Source organism: Sphaerodactylus townsendi, linkage group LG15, assembly GCF_021028975.2.
Source record: "Sphaerodactylus townsendi isolate TG3544 linkage group LG15, MPM_Stown_v2.3, whole genome shotgun sequence".
Classification (NCBI taxonomy): domain Eukaryota; kingdom Metazoa; phylum Chordata; class Lepidosauria; order Squamata; family Sphaerodactylidae; genus Sphaerodactylus; species Sphaerodactylus townsendi.
Genome location: NC_059439.1, coordinates 27,997,270 through 28,012,468, shown reverse-complemented (window position 1 = coordinate 28,012,468; position 15,199 = coordinate 27,997,270). Strand labels below are relative to the sequence as shown.

The window sequence follows — 15,199 nt, the reverse complement described above, 5'->3', positions numbered from 1 at the left end:
AAGTAGGATTACTTGGTTTGTGGGGAGGGGAATGAAAGCCCAGCTTCCATTCCTCCCTGCTTGCCTTGCTCAGCTCACCTAGATTACTTCACCAGGTAGTGAGGGAGGCTTTTTTCTCAGCCTTGGGTTACCATTTACATATTTAACGGTCTTCGCAAAGATTGCCCCGTGTGTCACTCTTGGCTGATACTTTTGTTGAGGCAGGTTGAGCATGAATCCTACTCTTCAACACTGTTGCAAGAGAGGGAGCCTGGGGGAATTGTTGACACCCCCCCGCACCCCCCGCTGCTGCCGCCTGCCCGAGGACAGCTTCTCTCCTTCCCCTACCCCCCAGATTTCATGTGTCACCCTCTCTCTTTCTCTCTTTCTCTTTCTACCACTCCCTGTCTGCCCTGCCCTGCAGTGCTCACTTCCGACAGCTGCGAAGGTAATTCCTAACCCCCGGCTACACTCCTTTTTGGCCACAGGATGGGACATGGAAGCACCTCTTTTCCCCTCCATCTCTTAACTTGCTCCCAAGATGACTATGTTGGCTGGAAGTTGTCAGTTCTTATGACGAGAGGTTGGTTAGCGGCCCTTAGAAATGACCCGCGTTTCAACAGTATGACACAAATCAAGGAACAGCCTGCCTGCCTGGCTAATTATGGTGTCTTATAGGGCTTTGATCCTGGCTGCTGAATTTTCTTATGATCATAGAATCATAGCGTTTGAAGAGACCACAAGGGCCATCAAGTCCAACTCCCTGCCATATAGGAACACACAATCAAAGTACAGTGGAACCTTGGTTTTCATTGGTAATCCGTCCGAAAAGAATTGATGAAAACTGAAACCGATGAAAACCGAGGCAAACTTTTTCATAGGAATCAATGTAAACCCAATTAATCTGTTCTAGGCACTCCAAAAAACATACCAAAAACACATTTTTTGGTGAATAAACATAGTGTTTAATGCTGAAAACAGTAACAAACAATAACACTAGGACCAGCTTCAGAGCCAGTGGACCAATGTCGCACCAGAAAGCTCTCCAAAGAGGTCTGTTTCTGACGCCTTTTTAAGATTTGTCTGAAATGGGGCAAGACATGGTCATTAAACAAGTTGCAGACATGGCCTGCAACAGCTTTGTCCGGTTGATTTTTCTCCACAACCCCTGCACCTTACTGCAAATCGATGAAAACTGAGGCAAATTTATGAAAACCGAGACAAATTTTTCACTGAAAAAATCGATGAAAACCAAAATCAATGAAAACCGAGGTTCCACTGTACTCCTGTCAGATGGCCAATCCAGCCTCTCTTTAAAAACCTCCAGAGGAGGAGACACCACACTCTGAGGTAGTGCATTCCACTGTCGAACAGCCCTGTCTGTCAGGAGGTTTTTCCTGATGTTTAGGTGGAATCTCTTTTCCTTCACCTTGAACTCATTATTCCTGGTCCCAGTCTCTGGAGCAGCAGGTGCTTGTCTAGTCTGCTGTTTCTTGGCGATTGATTAATTGATGAAGATGGTTTGTTTATTGTGGCATCTGCTGGCTACACATGAATATTAAAGCACTTAATACCCCCAAGGTGCTGTTCAAAAATGAATGTATCTGTGGACTTACACTATACAGTTAGAAAAGACACATTAGGCAGGGAAACAGAAGCCGGATCTGGTACTTAGGGAGCTAACATTTAGCTGTTCCCTCAGATATCCAGCTGGAGTGCAGATAGTATTCAGAACAGGCCAAGGAACTGAAGTTTGCATTCTTTCTGAGAGGGTCTGTGGCGTTAGAATCAGGGATGATGCTCTGGATAAAAATGCCAGTATGAAAGGAAGACTTGGTGGATTGGAAGAAAAAATAGTGAAGCCCTGTAGCAAAGATTGGCCCACGAATGGCAACGTTTTTCCCCCCTGCCCCGTGAACTCACCAGGAGGCACTAGGCAAATAGCTGCTTGAGCCATCTTCTCTCCACTGCTTTAATTTTCAGGGTGGTTGGAGTATGACATTTCTGCTGATCTCCCCACAAGTGCTGTTCCTTGCGGTCTGCTTACCATAAGGAGCTAGATTTCAGGGAGCAGAGCAATCTGCAACAGGGAGACCTTTGCACAGGATTCAGTACAGAGTATGGATGTATTTCTGGGGTTTTCAAGAGCAGGATAAATTTCCCCCTCCATATCTGGCCGTGGGGATCCCTCTTGGTTCCCTTCTTTCTGAACTAGGGCTTGCTTCTTTCCCAAGGAAGCTCTCTGTTATGTCTTTCAACCTTTCGCTCTCTGCTCTTTTCCAGTGCCCCCTTTGACAAGACGGCCAACATCACTTTCTCGTTGAACGCGGACGACGACAGTGTAAGTGTTGATCCTTCGTAGCAGCTTCCTGCCTTTCCCCCTTCCCTCTTCGACCTGTGCGCTGATGATTCCCCTCCTGGTTTTCTGCAGCCCAACTCCAACCTCTTTGACCTTTGCTACAAGGAACGGATCCAACAGTTTGATGACGACGAAGAGGCTGACGGTTCTGATGGGGAGGATATTTGGCAAGAGAAGGAAGCCGCTGTCTCTTCTGGCCATGCGCAGCCCACGGCAGCCAGGTATGGGGTGTACTTTTGTGCATAGCCTAGTAGGGCCTATCCCATAAGGGCTTTTTAGAAGTTTCAACCAAAGAGAAAAAATGTATTGTTGAAGGCTTTCACGGCCGGATTCAACTGGTTGTGGTGAGTTTTCCGGGCTGTGTGGCTGTGGTCTGGTGGATCTTGTTCCTAACGTTTCGCCTGCATCTGTGGCTGGCATCTTCAGAGGTGCATCACAGAGGGAAGTCTGTTACACACTGTGTATTTGTTATCATGCTGGAGCTTCTCTGTTTTTCCGCTTGGAGATGTTTATAGCAGGAGTTAATTCTCATGTATGTGTTAGATCACATATCTATACTGTTGGGGATGGTTGTTATGTCCGTTTCAACATTTAATATATGCCCATGTAAACTTTCCAAAAATTATATGCCTCTTTATGTCAATTCTGGAGATTCCGATCAGATAGGGTTTTTTTTGTTGCTAGTTTTTATAAGTTTCCAAAAATGAGATCATGCATAATGAATAAGGAAGGATATCCTGGGCCAACAGGAATGCAGGAAGAAGAGTTAAGGAAATTATCAAGGGTTTTTGTTTTGATTACCCAGGGCCTTTGTTCCACCTCTTAGGCCTCCGCTTAAGGCCACCGATTGGATTTTCAATTTTCATGCTGTCCAGGCCCCTTTCAGCAAGGCGTGTATGGACCAGAGATGGGGGCCCTGCTTCCCCAGCTCCTCTGCAGTCTGTTTGCCTGTTGGTTGTCCTTGAAACAATAGCTCTCACAGACGCGATGGAGAGCTGCCACCACCTGTCACTTTGATATCTGAGGCAGAGCCTGACATCCCTTCTCCATCACATATATATACACACACACAGCCCTCAGTCAGTTGAACATGCCGCCTGGCTCACTTCAGAGCTGGCCTGCATCTACGTCACGCTTTTTTATGCCCAGGGGATCTGGGGACGGCATCGGCGCTCTTAAACAACCGATTCATATTCATATTGATGTATTTGGGGCTGTGTAGGGATGGGTGGAGTAAGGGGAAAGTGAGGATGATGTATGAGTCTGAAATTGTGTGCATCGAGGAATGCTGCTGTAAATTTCGTTGTGCGTGCACAATGACAATAAAATGCTTATGCTTATGATTCCGTTTTTTGTTTGGGGAAAACAAAACGTGGCTACAGTTACTTGCATGGGAGAAATGAAGACAATGGAAGGATTTCGTTGACACTGCAGAACACAGACCACATAAAACTATGCAAAAAGTTAATGAAACCTGAATGAACTCATTCCCTAGTTTGTGGGCTTACAAGGCCCTGAATTGTGTTGCCTTGTGACCTGGTCCCATTTGGTGAAGGAGAGCTGGTTTTTATACCCTGCCTTTCTCTACTGTAAAAAGTCTCAAAGAGGCTTACAGTCACCTCCCCTCCCCAACAGGCAACTCGTGAGGTGGGTGGGGCTCAGAAATCTGTGACTAGCCCAAAATCAGCCATCAGGCTGCATATGGAAGAGTGGGGAATCGAACCCAGTTTCTCCAGATTACAGCGTTAACCACTCTTTTAACCCTATACCATGCTGGCTGTCGGATCACTCGGTTTTTTGCTGGGCTCGTGGAAAGGCAAATATTAAGTGTTATTATCAGCAGAGTTTAAAGCGGAGCTACTCTGGTAAGATGAGAAGGATAATAGTCTTCTTGCATTTAACCTTCTACCACTCTGGAAAAGAATATCCTCCATGCAAGATGTTCTTTCCATAGGAGGGTTTTACTTTAGCAGTTGCAAGGTTACACAAGTCTATCCTATACAACACTATAATACTATACAGAACACTTCAGCCAGAACAAAGTTCAACACACACAGAACTTAACTCAGATTCTATCTGTGTCAACACAGCATGTACAATACATACATCAGGGATATTTTTCCCCACCCAGGCATCAGCCTCTCATTGGTCTAGAGTTACAGTTGAACCCACCAATCATGTTAAAGGTTAAATGCTCCTTCGCCCCAAGACTGACTGTCTCCGTCCTCTGGGTTTGGCAACCCTCTGCTAACTTAGAAGATGACCTTTTTTGTGAACTTTTCACTCTTTTTAAAAATATATCATGACAGTTATTTCTGATAATACTATAATCACGCTGGCTCTCAGACCTCTTTTTCGCTGGCTGGCATCTTGCTTGGTCTCATCTGTGTGGTACCCAGATGTGTGGGGGAACAGCTGTATTTTCGTTTCCTTCAGTGGCTTTGAAATCGGATCAGGTCGTAATCAGGATGATCTCTGCTTCCCTCACTCCAGGAGCGTCGGAAGCACAGACAGCGAGGACAGTGAAGATTCAGAAGAAGAAGCTGAGGAGGAAGATCCTGGCGGGGGAGACGGAGAAACCGCTCCGGTCAGCAACGGCTGCAGTGAAAAGACGGAGGAGGAGAGAGCATCGGGAGGTCAGAGTGCCACATGGGACCACTGGGGGAGTTGGTAGATAGCAAAGTCCAGGTGGTCAGTTGCTTCTTAGGTTGAGGATACCTCTGTTACAGAAGAAAAGAAGAAGAGTCTGGATTTGTATCCCCTCTTTCTCTCCTTTAGGAGACTCAAAGGGGCTGACAAACTCCTTTCCCTTCCCCCCTCACAACAAACACCCTGTGAGATAGGTGGGGCTGAGAGAGCTCCGAAAAGCTATGACTAGTTCAAGGTCACCCAGCTGGCATGGGCGGGGAATGCACAGGCTAATCTGAATTCCCCAGATAAGCCTCCACAGCTCAGGCGGCAGAGCGGGGAATCAAACCCAGTTCCTCCAGATTAGAATGCACCTGCTCTTAACCACTATGCCATTGCTGAAGAGAGGAATGCACCGCAGTTCCCCGTGTCCAACAAAGAGGAAAGTTATGAGTGCTTGCAACGAAGCCAGATCATAGAGACAAACACAGAGGGACCCTTGGCTCTTTCAGTCACGTTGGTCTTGCAGTATTCTGGTCTTCATCATGGTGATGGAGCGTAGGGAAAAGCCTTGAGGAAGACTCCTAGCCATTTGGTTGCCTTGTCATAAGGATTCAAACATTTCACATCCCAAGGATACCAAGGTGTCCATAACATCTGGAGGGCCGCGAGTTTGACACCTTTGCCTCTCCAGTCCCTGTCATAAGGATTCAAACATTTCACATCCCAAGGATACCGAGCTGAGGAACTCTGAATCTCATCCTTTACAGTTACAGTCTGTGGTGATGGATAGTATTGAAGAGACGGGGCTACATGATCCTGTTTCCTTCTCATGCTGCCGCTTTCCTTTCTGTGTCACTTAAACTTCCAGAGCCACAGAACAGTGGCTAGAGTGCCCTTCCCCCACGCCATCAGGTGTCACCATACCTGTTAACTGTATCACTGAGTTGACCTGACCTCCTGTGCCACCCTCCTCTTCCCTAGATCCCAGCTGGGCAGAAGATTCCTCTACTGTGCCCCCCCAACCTGTGGCTGCTGACACCGGAGCAGCAGTGTGGGACAGGCCGAGTTCAGATTCCTCCTGCTCCACCACTGATGAGAACTGGGCCTCCTTTGCTGAACCCCATGCACAACAAGAAAGGTGAGGCTTCAGAATGCTTAAGTCTTGGAAATCCTAGAATCATAGAGTTGGAAGAGACCACCAGGGCCATCCAGTCCAACCCCCTGCCCTGCAGGAACACACAATCAAAGCACTCCCAACATATGTTCATCCAGCCTCTGTTTAAAAACCTCCAAAGAAGGAGACTCCACCATTCTCCGAGGCAGTGAATTCCACTGTCAAACAACCCTGACGGTCAGTAAGTTCTTCCTAATGTTTAGGTGGAATCTCTTTTCCTGCACCTTGGATCCACTACTCAGTGTCCTAGTCTCTGAGGCAGCAGAAACCAAGCTTGCTCCCTCAGGAAAGCCAGAGCCGAAGTGTACAGGGTGAAGCTATGGGCCTGTAGGTTTCCTCTTGAGCAGTGGTGTCAAACTCGCAGCCCTCCAGATGTTATGGACTACAGTTCCTATCATCCCCTGCAGTCCATAACATCTGGAGGGCCGCGAGTTTGACACCTATGCTCTTGAGGCTGGATGCTGACTCTGAGGGAACCAGGATGGAGTTTTGCTACACAGTTTCCTTCCCCCCCTCCATGACTGTGCTTATTGTTTCATCCTTTGCCTCTCCAGTCCCTCCAAAGCACTCGCGGGTCCTCCTAATCCTGCCAACCTCCCTCAGGAAGTGACGCAAAGCAATGTATCCCCCACCGAAGGTGAGTAAAATTGCACTTCTGCAAAGCTGTATGCCGGGATCTAGAATCACTACTACCTCTACTCCACTATTTGACTAAAAGTACCCAAGTACTATTCACCATTTTGCACACACAGCCCTCCAGATGTTATGGACTACAGTTCCCCTCATCCCCTGCCAGCACGAGCAATTGGCCATGCTGGCAGCGGATGATGGGAACTGTAGTCCATAACATCTGGAGGGCTGCGAGTTTGAAACCTTTAAAATACAGAAATCGTTTCTAACACAACCGTTCCAATCGTACGACCACGGGCAAATACGCCTCCTATTAAGCTTTTGTTATCACACAAATCGATTTTTTCATGTTTTAAACCTGAATCAAACTTTACAAATATCCAGCGGCGCCCAAAAAAGAACTTACGTTCTGAATTTGTTGTCTCGGAGGCTCTCTATGATTGTGTCATAACGTCCCGATATGTCCTATACCAGTGGTGGTGAACCTTTGGCACTCCAGATGTAATGGACTACAATTCCCATCAGCCCCTGCCAGCATGGCCAATTGCTTGTGCTGGCAGGGGCTGATGAGAATTGTAGTCCATAACATCTAGAGTGCCAAAGGTTCGCCACCACGGTCCTATACTTTTGGAGTCAGAGGCAATTTGCCCACCACTGGAGAATTGTATACAAAGTCTGAATATGCATTTCTGCTCTTTCTTCCCCCCTTGCCGCCTCTGCCGCAGCCTCTAGTGTGCAACAGGATCTACCCACTCCAGACACAGGCCCGCCAGAAGGATGTGACCCACCACATCCCACCACCGGGACAACAGTAGCCAGGTAAGCTTGAGAGGGATGATCTGGGGCACAGGTGTCAAACTCACGGCCCTCCAGATGTTATGAACTACACTTCCCATCATCCCCTGCCAGCACGATGCTGGCAGGGGGTGATGGGAACTGTAGTCCATAACATCTGGAGGGCCGGGGGTTTGACACCTATGACTGGGGCATAATTGGCTGCCTTTCCCCCCAAAAAATGTCTTGAGAGGAGTGGGAGCCATGGGGACTGATATAAGTGAGGATTTTCATTTACCATAAGGCCCAGAACAAAAAACAAACCCACACGAACCTCAGTAGTCCTGTTACCTTCACTTGATAAAAGTTTTAGATCAGCCCAGGATACTAGGGAACTAGCACCTCATCAGTTTTCTGCCGGCCAATTGGCCATGCCAGGGCTGATGGGAATTTTCAGTTCTTGAACATCTGGGAGATTGCAGGTTCCCTACCCCTGTTCTAGTGCAGGGGTAGGGAACCTCTTGACTCTCAGATGTTCGGGAACTACAATTCCCATCCTTTCAATGGCATGGTATTTGGGCGTGCTGGTAGCTGATAGAGCCAACAATTCTTGAACATCCTGAGCTGGAATTCTGATGATAATCAGGTTGCTGCAGATACATTAAAATAATACTTAAAAAACCCGGTATTTTCTTTCTTTTAAAAAACTCATTTGTGCACACAATACCCTCCACCGGGCCATCCTGGCCGGTGGAGCAGGGGCATCTTGACGCCTGCTGCTCCACTGGCCCGGCAAAGCCCCCCTCCCCAAAATCCCCATTCCACTTCCCCCCACACCAGCCACACCTTCTAACCTCCCCCCCCCAAGCCACACCTTCTCTATCCCTCTGTGGTTGGCGAACCCATTTAGGGGAGAGAGAAATCCTGTTGTAGTGATAGGGACATGCTAAAAATAGTTGCAGAGGAGCAGATATGGGAGGTTGGGGTGGGGGGTGGGAAGGAGAGATGCGAACATTGTGAAGCATGAACAGACTAAATGTGGGGAAAGAGCGATTCCCGCCCCATAACCTGTTGTCTCTCCCTCACTCTCTTTCTCTGCAGCACAGTAGAACCTTCCCCATCTACCTCTGATTCTGCCCAGCTGCTCCAGGGGACTACAGAGGCTCCTGAATCTGAGCACAGCTCCCCACAGACAGAACAGCAGCAGCCAGCAGCAGCCAGGTGAGGCAAGGAGCACAGGTATCCTTCGTTGCCATCTCCTCTGCAAGAGTGACGGAAGGATGGTTGTAGGGACAATGTATGGTAGGGCACAGGTGTTCAACTCGCAGCCCTCCAGATGTTATGGACTACAGTTCCCATCATCCCCTGCCAGCATCATGCTGGCAGGGGATGATGGGAACTGTAGTCCATAACATCTGGAGGGCCGCGAGTTGGACACCTATACAGTAGGGCATAAGTGGGTGCTTCCAAGGGTTCTTGGGTCACAAGCATACAGCAAGAGCTTCTTCCATTCCCCCCCCCCACCCCCGTACCATAGAGTTTTCTTCCAGTTTTGCTGTCTCTGTTTCTCCAAATGGGTTTGTAAGAATTGCTTTACTGGTTCAGGCCAAATTTCCCCCCTGTGGTGGCTGCAGTGTGCATCTCAGAAGCAGGGCCTGGACAAATGCCCACAGGGAGGGTGGGGGGGATGTAATTAAAATTATAAAAAATACATGATATGAGTAGAGCAAGAGAAACTCTCTGACAGGTATCCTTCGTTGCCGTCTCCTCTGCAAGAGTGACGGAAGGATAGTTGTTGGGGCAACGTACGGTAGGGCATGGGTGTCCCAACTCGTGGCCCTCCAGATGTTATGGGCTACAGTTCCCATCATCCCCATTTGGTTGACGTAAAGCACTCAGAGCCGATTAAAAAATAATATTTCATTTATTGTGAGGTGAAATATTCCTCAAGAAACAATCAAAATCAAAATAATGTCTCTGAAGCTTCGAGTTTGTTACCAGATACGCTAAACTGAGTAACTCTTTTAGTTACAGTTGTTTCACATTTCAAGTTCTAGCTGAACTGTGAACAATCTGTTCTCACATAACTATTCGCTTCTATATCCAGCGAGCTTTTTTCAACCCCTTCAGTGTGAGGGCTTCGCTTAACTGCCTTAACTGCCGCTGATGGAATGTTCACTCTTGAAAATTTCTCCCCAACTGCCTTAACTGCCGCTGATAGAATGTTCGCTCTTGAAAATTTCTCCCCAACTGCCTTAACTGCCGCTGATGGAATGTTCACTCTTGAAAATTTCTCCCAGCATGCAATATCTTCACAATATGATTTAAAAGAATGATATAAACAATGATAATATATTCAGTCTTCAGGCCAACATGTTTTATTTTCCTGATGAGGCTCTGGCACAGTTGACCTGTGTTTGAAGTCAGTCTTCACTGCGGTCACACAAGCCTTCTCCAAATTGGGTGGGCGTTTTTCCTGTGGGCATTCATGATGGTGGTTTTTTTTTCTACGGGCATTTTCCCCGTGGGCTTTCTTTCCTCTAGGTTTTTTTCCGGTCACCGTTTCTCTCAACCCAAAGGCTAAATGCACGCACCCTTACGTACTAAATAGACTTGAGGGTTGCTACTCAAGGGCATGAAATAACGTGTTTCTCAGCCCAAAGGCCAAATGCACGCTCACATATATACTAAATCAACTTTCAATCAACATAAAATCAAGTCCTGTCTGTACAGAAACACAGGAGCACCCACAGGGGAAAGCCTGTAACCTGTGACATTGCTACCAGCTGTGGGCAAGAGCCAGCATGGTGTAGTGCAGGGGTAGGGAACCTGCGGCTCTCCAGATGTTCGGGAACTACAATTCCCATCAGCCTCTGTCAGCATGGCCAATTGGCCATGCTGGTAGGGGCTGATGGGAATTGTAGTTCCTGAGCATCTGGAGAGCCGCAGGTTCCCTACCCCTGGTGTAGTGGTTCAGAGCAGGTGCACTGTAATCTGGAGAACCGGGTTTAATTCCCCGCTCTGCCATTTGAGCTGTGGAGGCTTATCTGGTGAACTAGATTAACTTTTGCACTCCGACACATGCCAGCTGAGTAACCTTGGGCTAGTCACAAGGTTCATCTACCTCACAGGATGTTTGTTGTGAGCGGGGGTAGGGAAAGGAGATTGTAAGCCCCTTTGAGTCTTCTTACAGGAGAGAAGGGGGGATATAAATCCAAACTCTTCTCTTCTTCTTCTTGTGGGTTTACTATTATCCCAGCAGTTAATGCTGTCCTGTCTCCTCCTTCCTCCCTAGATAAAGCCTCTCTGTGGGTCTCGTCACTGGGGAAGCTCACAGCCGCTCGCTCGATCAAGTCCATTTTGCAATGGACTGTCCCCAGTCCTTCCGGTGCCTTCACCCCTGTGGGCAGGTGGGGGGGGGGGTGCAGAAGAGAAAGCAGCAAGAAGGCAAAGAAAGAGCCCGGCCTCTCTCCCTCCCCTACCCCTGGCAATCACTGAAGAAATCAGGACCCGGTACCAGCAAGCGCCTGCAAGAGAAGTGGACGAGCGTGCACAGGGTGGCAAAAGCATCTTCCCCCCTTGTGGTACCTTGGTTGGTGAAGCCCAACAACGTTGCGTCCCCAGCGGGGAGCGGGGGAGCAGTCTCCTCTGTTGGCACAGCGCCTCCCCCCCTGCTTTTCCAAACGCGTATCCACATTTCTGCACTGAGCAAAACCTGTCTGTTTGATGCAATTAAAATTGACACTTGAATCATACCAGAGGTCTGCTGAACGGGGCAGGGAGATAAGGCAAGCAAAACCTCTCTTGACGGCATGGAGAGCTCCTCTTCCGTAGGACGGCCCCACCCGCGAGCACAAGCCTGCCACAGCCTTTCTGTCTCTCTCTCTCTCTCTCTCTCTCTCTCTCTCTTTCTCTCTCTCTCCCCCCCTCCCGTCTACTCCCAACATGTCGTTCGTAGGGACCGGTTGGGGACTTGCCGAAGTCCCCGCGCAGGGTCGTGAATTTGCTGCAGAGGTTCGTCACGAACTTCACTGAGGTCTGCTACCTTGAGCAATAGGGTCTAGGAGGGCAGTGAGGGGGCGTGGGGGTTTGTGACAAATGGGGGGGGGGTCAATGCATTTTTTTGAAAAAAGAATTGCTTCTTAACGTGTTTGCACACATACGTGGTCCCTAGTGTGAAGCTGACATCTGAGATGGTCCGGTGAGGTGACCGAAAGAGCTATGTGCTCTTGGTGCCCCTGCTGAAAATCTAGGGGGTGTCACCCCTGCCCGGAATCATCTAGGGGTTCCAGCCCCCACTAGGAACCTTCCCTTCCCTAGGCTGGGCGGCGGGGAGGGTCTTCAGCCTCTCAGATTTTAGAGTGTGCGTGTGAGAGAGAAAGAAATTTGAATTAATACCTCCCAAAATTATTCTGGTTTCTCTGCCTCTTCAGTATGTTCACCAGCTCACTGGTGTTTAAGCTAAACCCTTCTCCCTAGTTTCCTTCTAAAGGCAATGCCTCCCCTGACCCCAGTTTTCAGCACTGGGTTTTGTTTTTTGTTTCTGTATCAACTATTGAAGGGCTTGATCAAGAACTCCACTGTTTCCCTGCAGATCCGTGCAACACCCTTAAGCAGGGGAGAGAAGCACAGTCGCACGCCACTGCATTTGTTTCCTGTGGTATAAGCTCTTTGAAATCCATGCACCTAGGACAATATTGATTTCGTCCTGGTGCGAGTGGGTGTGTGCCATCCAGGTCCCCAAAAGGAATGTCCATAATTTAGGAAAGGCCGAAGATTCCTCAGGAGGGCGTGGGCGATTGGGCACAGCTGCATTGTTCAGGTACGAGATTCCAGCTGCGCTTTCAGAAGGAAAGAACTGGTGCTCCGTGCGTTCCGGCCTGTTTTGTTTGCTGCCCTTAACGGCAATAGGCGTTTTGTCTCTCAAATTCATCCGAAGGACGGGACCGAAAAATTGAGCGCTTATCTAAGCTCATCGGAAGGAGCATCTTTAGGGCGTTTTGGCCTTGTAGTGCTGGAGGAAAACTTCCAGCGTGTGGTAGCAGAACGTCCCAAAGTGGGAACTGTATTGTCCGGCATATTCTCCATCTGCTCACCACTCCTGGAGTTTACTTGGGCTTTGTAGCCGTTGTTAAAAACCAGACTCCTCTGCCTTTTCCTGAGTTTCAGAGTCCTGCGTAACACACCAGACCCTACTGTGGTTGTAAGGAAAGCCCAGGGGTCCTGACTAGAGCCCCCTCCTCTGTCCTGATTCCAGAGAGGCCCAATTACCCTCGCAGGTCCTCGTTGGGGGTCTACCGAAGACTCCAGAACCACTTGCTTCTCTCTCCATTTGGCCCCACCTCCCAGCTGCTGGTGTTTGTGGAGTTTCCTGGCTCCTTTTATAGTGTTAACACAAAATCACTGCCTCATCCTTGCCTCTGTCTACAGAACCAGGACAGAACAATGCAGAAGTTCACCCAAGAGCGCCTTGGGGCTTTGGGGGTGGGATCAGTACCCACAAGGGGGGGGGTCGGGTCTGTATGGGGTTGTCCATGCAACTGTGTGTGTGCGGGGAGCGTAGTGGGAAAGGGCTAATGCCAGAGCTCTGGAGGTCAGTCTTAAAACATTGAGGGCAGAAGGCAGAGAAGTTGCAGGGGGGCGGGGGGTAGTTTGGGTCCTGTGGGTAGTTTTCCTGCGTAAGCACTAAAGCCCCTCCCCAGATCTGCCCTGCCTCTTTACTTCCAGGTGGTCAGTAGCCTCGATCTCGTCTCCCCCGTTCTCCACCCCCCCTCCCCATCTAAGTGGCAATATTTCTTGAAGCTCTTAAACCACCAAGGACAGAAGTGGCCTTTCGCGTTGTCTGCGTCATGCCATGTTGGTCATTATTTTTCCTTCCCCCTCCCCCGTTGTGTGTATGTGTGTGTTCTGTTTGAATAAAGAGATTCTATGGCTGTACAACTACTTGTGTCTGTGTGTTTCCTGAGCATCCACAATTGCTTGTTATAAATCCTTTGCTAACTCGTGACGCCTTCCTTTGGACACATCTTTAAAAACCATCCCTGCAAAGGAATGATGAGGCTGGTTATCTCAGTCTCTACCCTTTCCAGGCAAAGTGATTAGGAGAATGCTAGCCAGCGTGGTTTAGTGGTTCAGAGCAGGTGGACTTTAATCTGGAGAACTGGGTTTGATTCCCAACTCCGCATGAACGGCGGACTCCTAGCTGGTGGACTGGGTTTGTTTCCCCGCTCCTACATTCCTCCTGGGTGATCTGGGGCCAGGCTTCTATCCTAATTTTTTTCAGATTTATTTTACAATGCTTGTGCCCAGTTCTCTGAGAGGGAATATTTTCCGCAAACTAAAATTGAATTTTGGAAGCACTGTCATTCTGATCGTAGGAGTTCCTGTCAAGACAACTTGCTAGCCTTCCGTTGTTTGTGTTCCAAGTTTCATGGGTTGGCCACGCCTAATTTCAATGGTATCTGAAGAGGAAACGTCATTCCTGTTAAATTGTAAAATTGTAGGATTCATGGCATGTCATAAATTCTTCCGACCTGAATAGTTCCAGGCTTGTCTCATCTCATCAGAGCTAAGGAGCTCTGCAGGGTTGGCTGTGGCTAGAATTTGGGTGGAATACTTCCAGTGACAAACCACCTCTAGACATCTCTTGCCTTAAAAACCCTAGCGGGTCACCATAAATCAGCTGTGATTTGACAGCACCCAGGCACAAGTTTGTCTAGGTTTCTTCAAAGAGCCAAATTAGTTCTAACTAAAGTTCCTGTGCCCGCCTCTGAGACTGTGGAGCAGCTACATATGAGTGCAACCTGAGACTTAATTCATGCAGCGCATGTACCAACTTGCCTTACCCACATCCTTTTAAGTACTAGCAAGCAGTTCGACATGCAACAGCAACCCACTATTTATTGTTAAACGGTAGTCTTCAATTGCTTGGCAGGTTCCGCAAGTCTGACCTTTCCCAACTACATTAAAAAATTGTCAGAAATGTTATTAGAAACCCCAGAGCCTGATCAGGACTATAATTGGGTCGAGAGCCAGCGTGCTGTAGTGGTTAAGAGCAGGTGCACTCTAATCTGGAGAACTGGGTTTGATCCCCCGCTCTGCTACTTGAGCTGTGGAGGCTTCTCTGGGGAACCAGATTAGCTTGTGCACTCCGACCCATGCCAGCTGGGTAGCCTTGGGCTAGTCACTGTTCTTCGGAGCTCTCTCAGCCCCACCCACCTCACAGGGTGTTTGTTGTGTGTGTGTGTGGGGGGGGGGGATGGAAAAGAGATTTGAAGCCCTATTGAGTCTCCTTACAGGAGAGAAAGGGGGGATATAGATCGAACTCTTCTGTATTCACCACTCTGGTGCTATAGTTTGTTGGGACGTTCTCCAAGGGGCCGGTAAGTGTGCCAAGATCGTAGCGCTGAAAAAATGCATCACTGCCTGTGGAAATCATACCTTAGTTCTGCGCACACTGGGGGAACCAAATGGACCACGAACGTTCAGACCATCTCTCTCAGTTGCGTAATACTGGCTTTCAAGCACTCAGAACGAGGACACTTCCTCTAACGTACAGCACTCAGCAAAAAGTGATCAGGGCAAAGAGAGAGCCAGAGAAGGACCGGTCCACTGAGTTACTATTTAAGCTCATTAAAAAAAAAAGTTACAGA

At 48.6% G+C, this 15,199-nt stretch overlaps 1 protein-coding gene across 2 annotated transcripts in view; it reads left to right on the top strand.

Annotated features, from left to right (window-relative positions):
• The window catches only part of PPP6R1 (protein phosphatase 6 regulatory subunit 1), a 49,922-nt gene extending 36,438 nt beyond the window's left edge, over positions 1-13,484 (top strand). The window contains exons 16-24 of one of the 2 annotated variants that reach the window (XM_048517295.1): positions 404-427; positions 2,263-2,320; positions 2,411-2,559; positions 4,832-4,974; positions 5,951-6,107; positions 6,698-6,780; positions 7,499-7,592; positions 8,649-8,768; positions 10,843-13,484. In XM_048517295.1, coding sequence (XP_048373252.1) covers positions 404-427; positions 2,263-2,320; positions 2,411-2,559; positions 4,832-4,974; positions 5,951-6,107; positions 6,698-6,780; positions 7,499-7,592; positions 8,649-8,768; positions 10,843-10,846 — 832 coding nt within the window. In that variant the 3' untranslated portion in view covers positions 10,847-13,484. The remainder of the gene's footprint in view (positions 1-403; positions 428-2,262; positions 2,321-2,410; positions 2,560-4,831; positions 4,975-5,950; positions 6,108-6,697; positions 6,781-7,498; positions 7,593-8,648; positions 8,769-10,842) is intronic. The other variant, XM_048517296.1, reaches the window with a different exon arrangement.
• Positions 13,485-15,199: the final 1,715 nt, after the last annotated feature.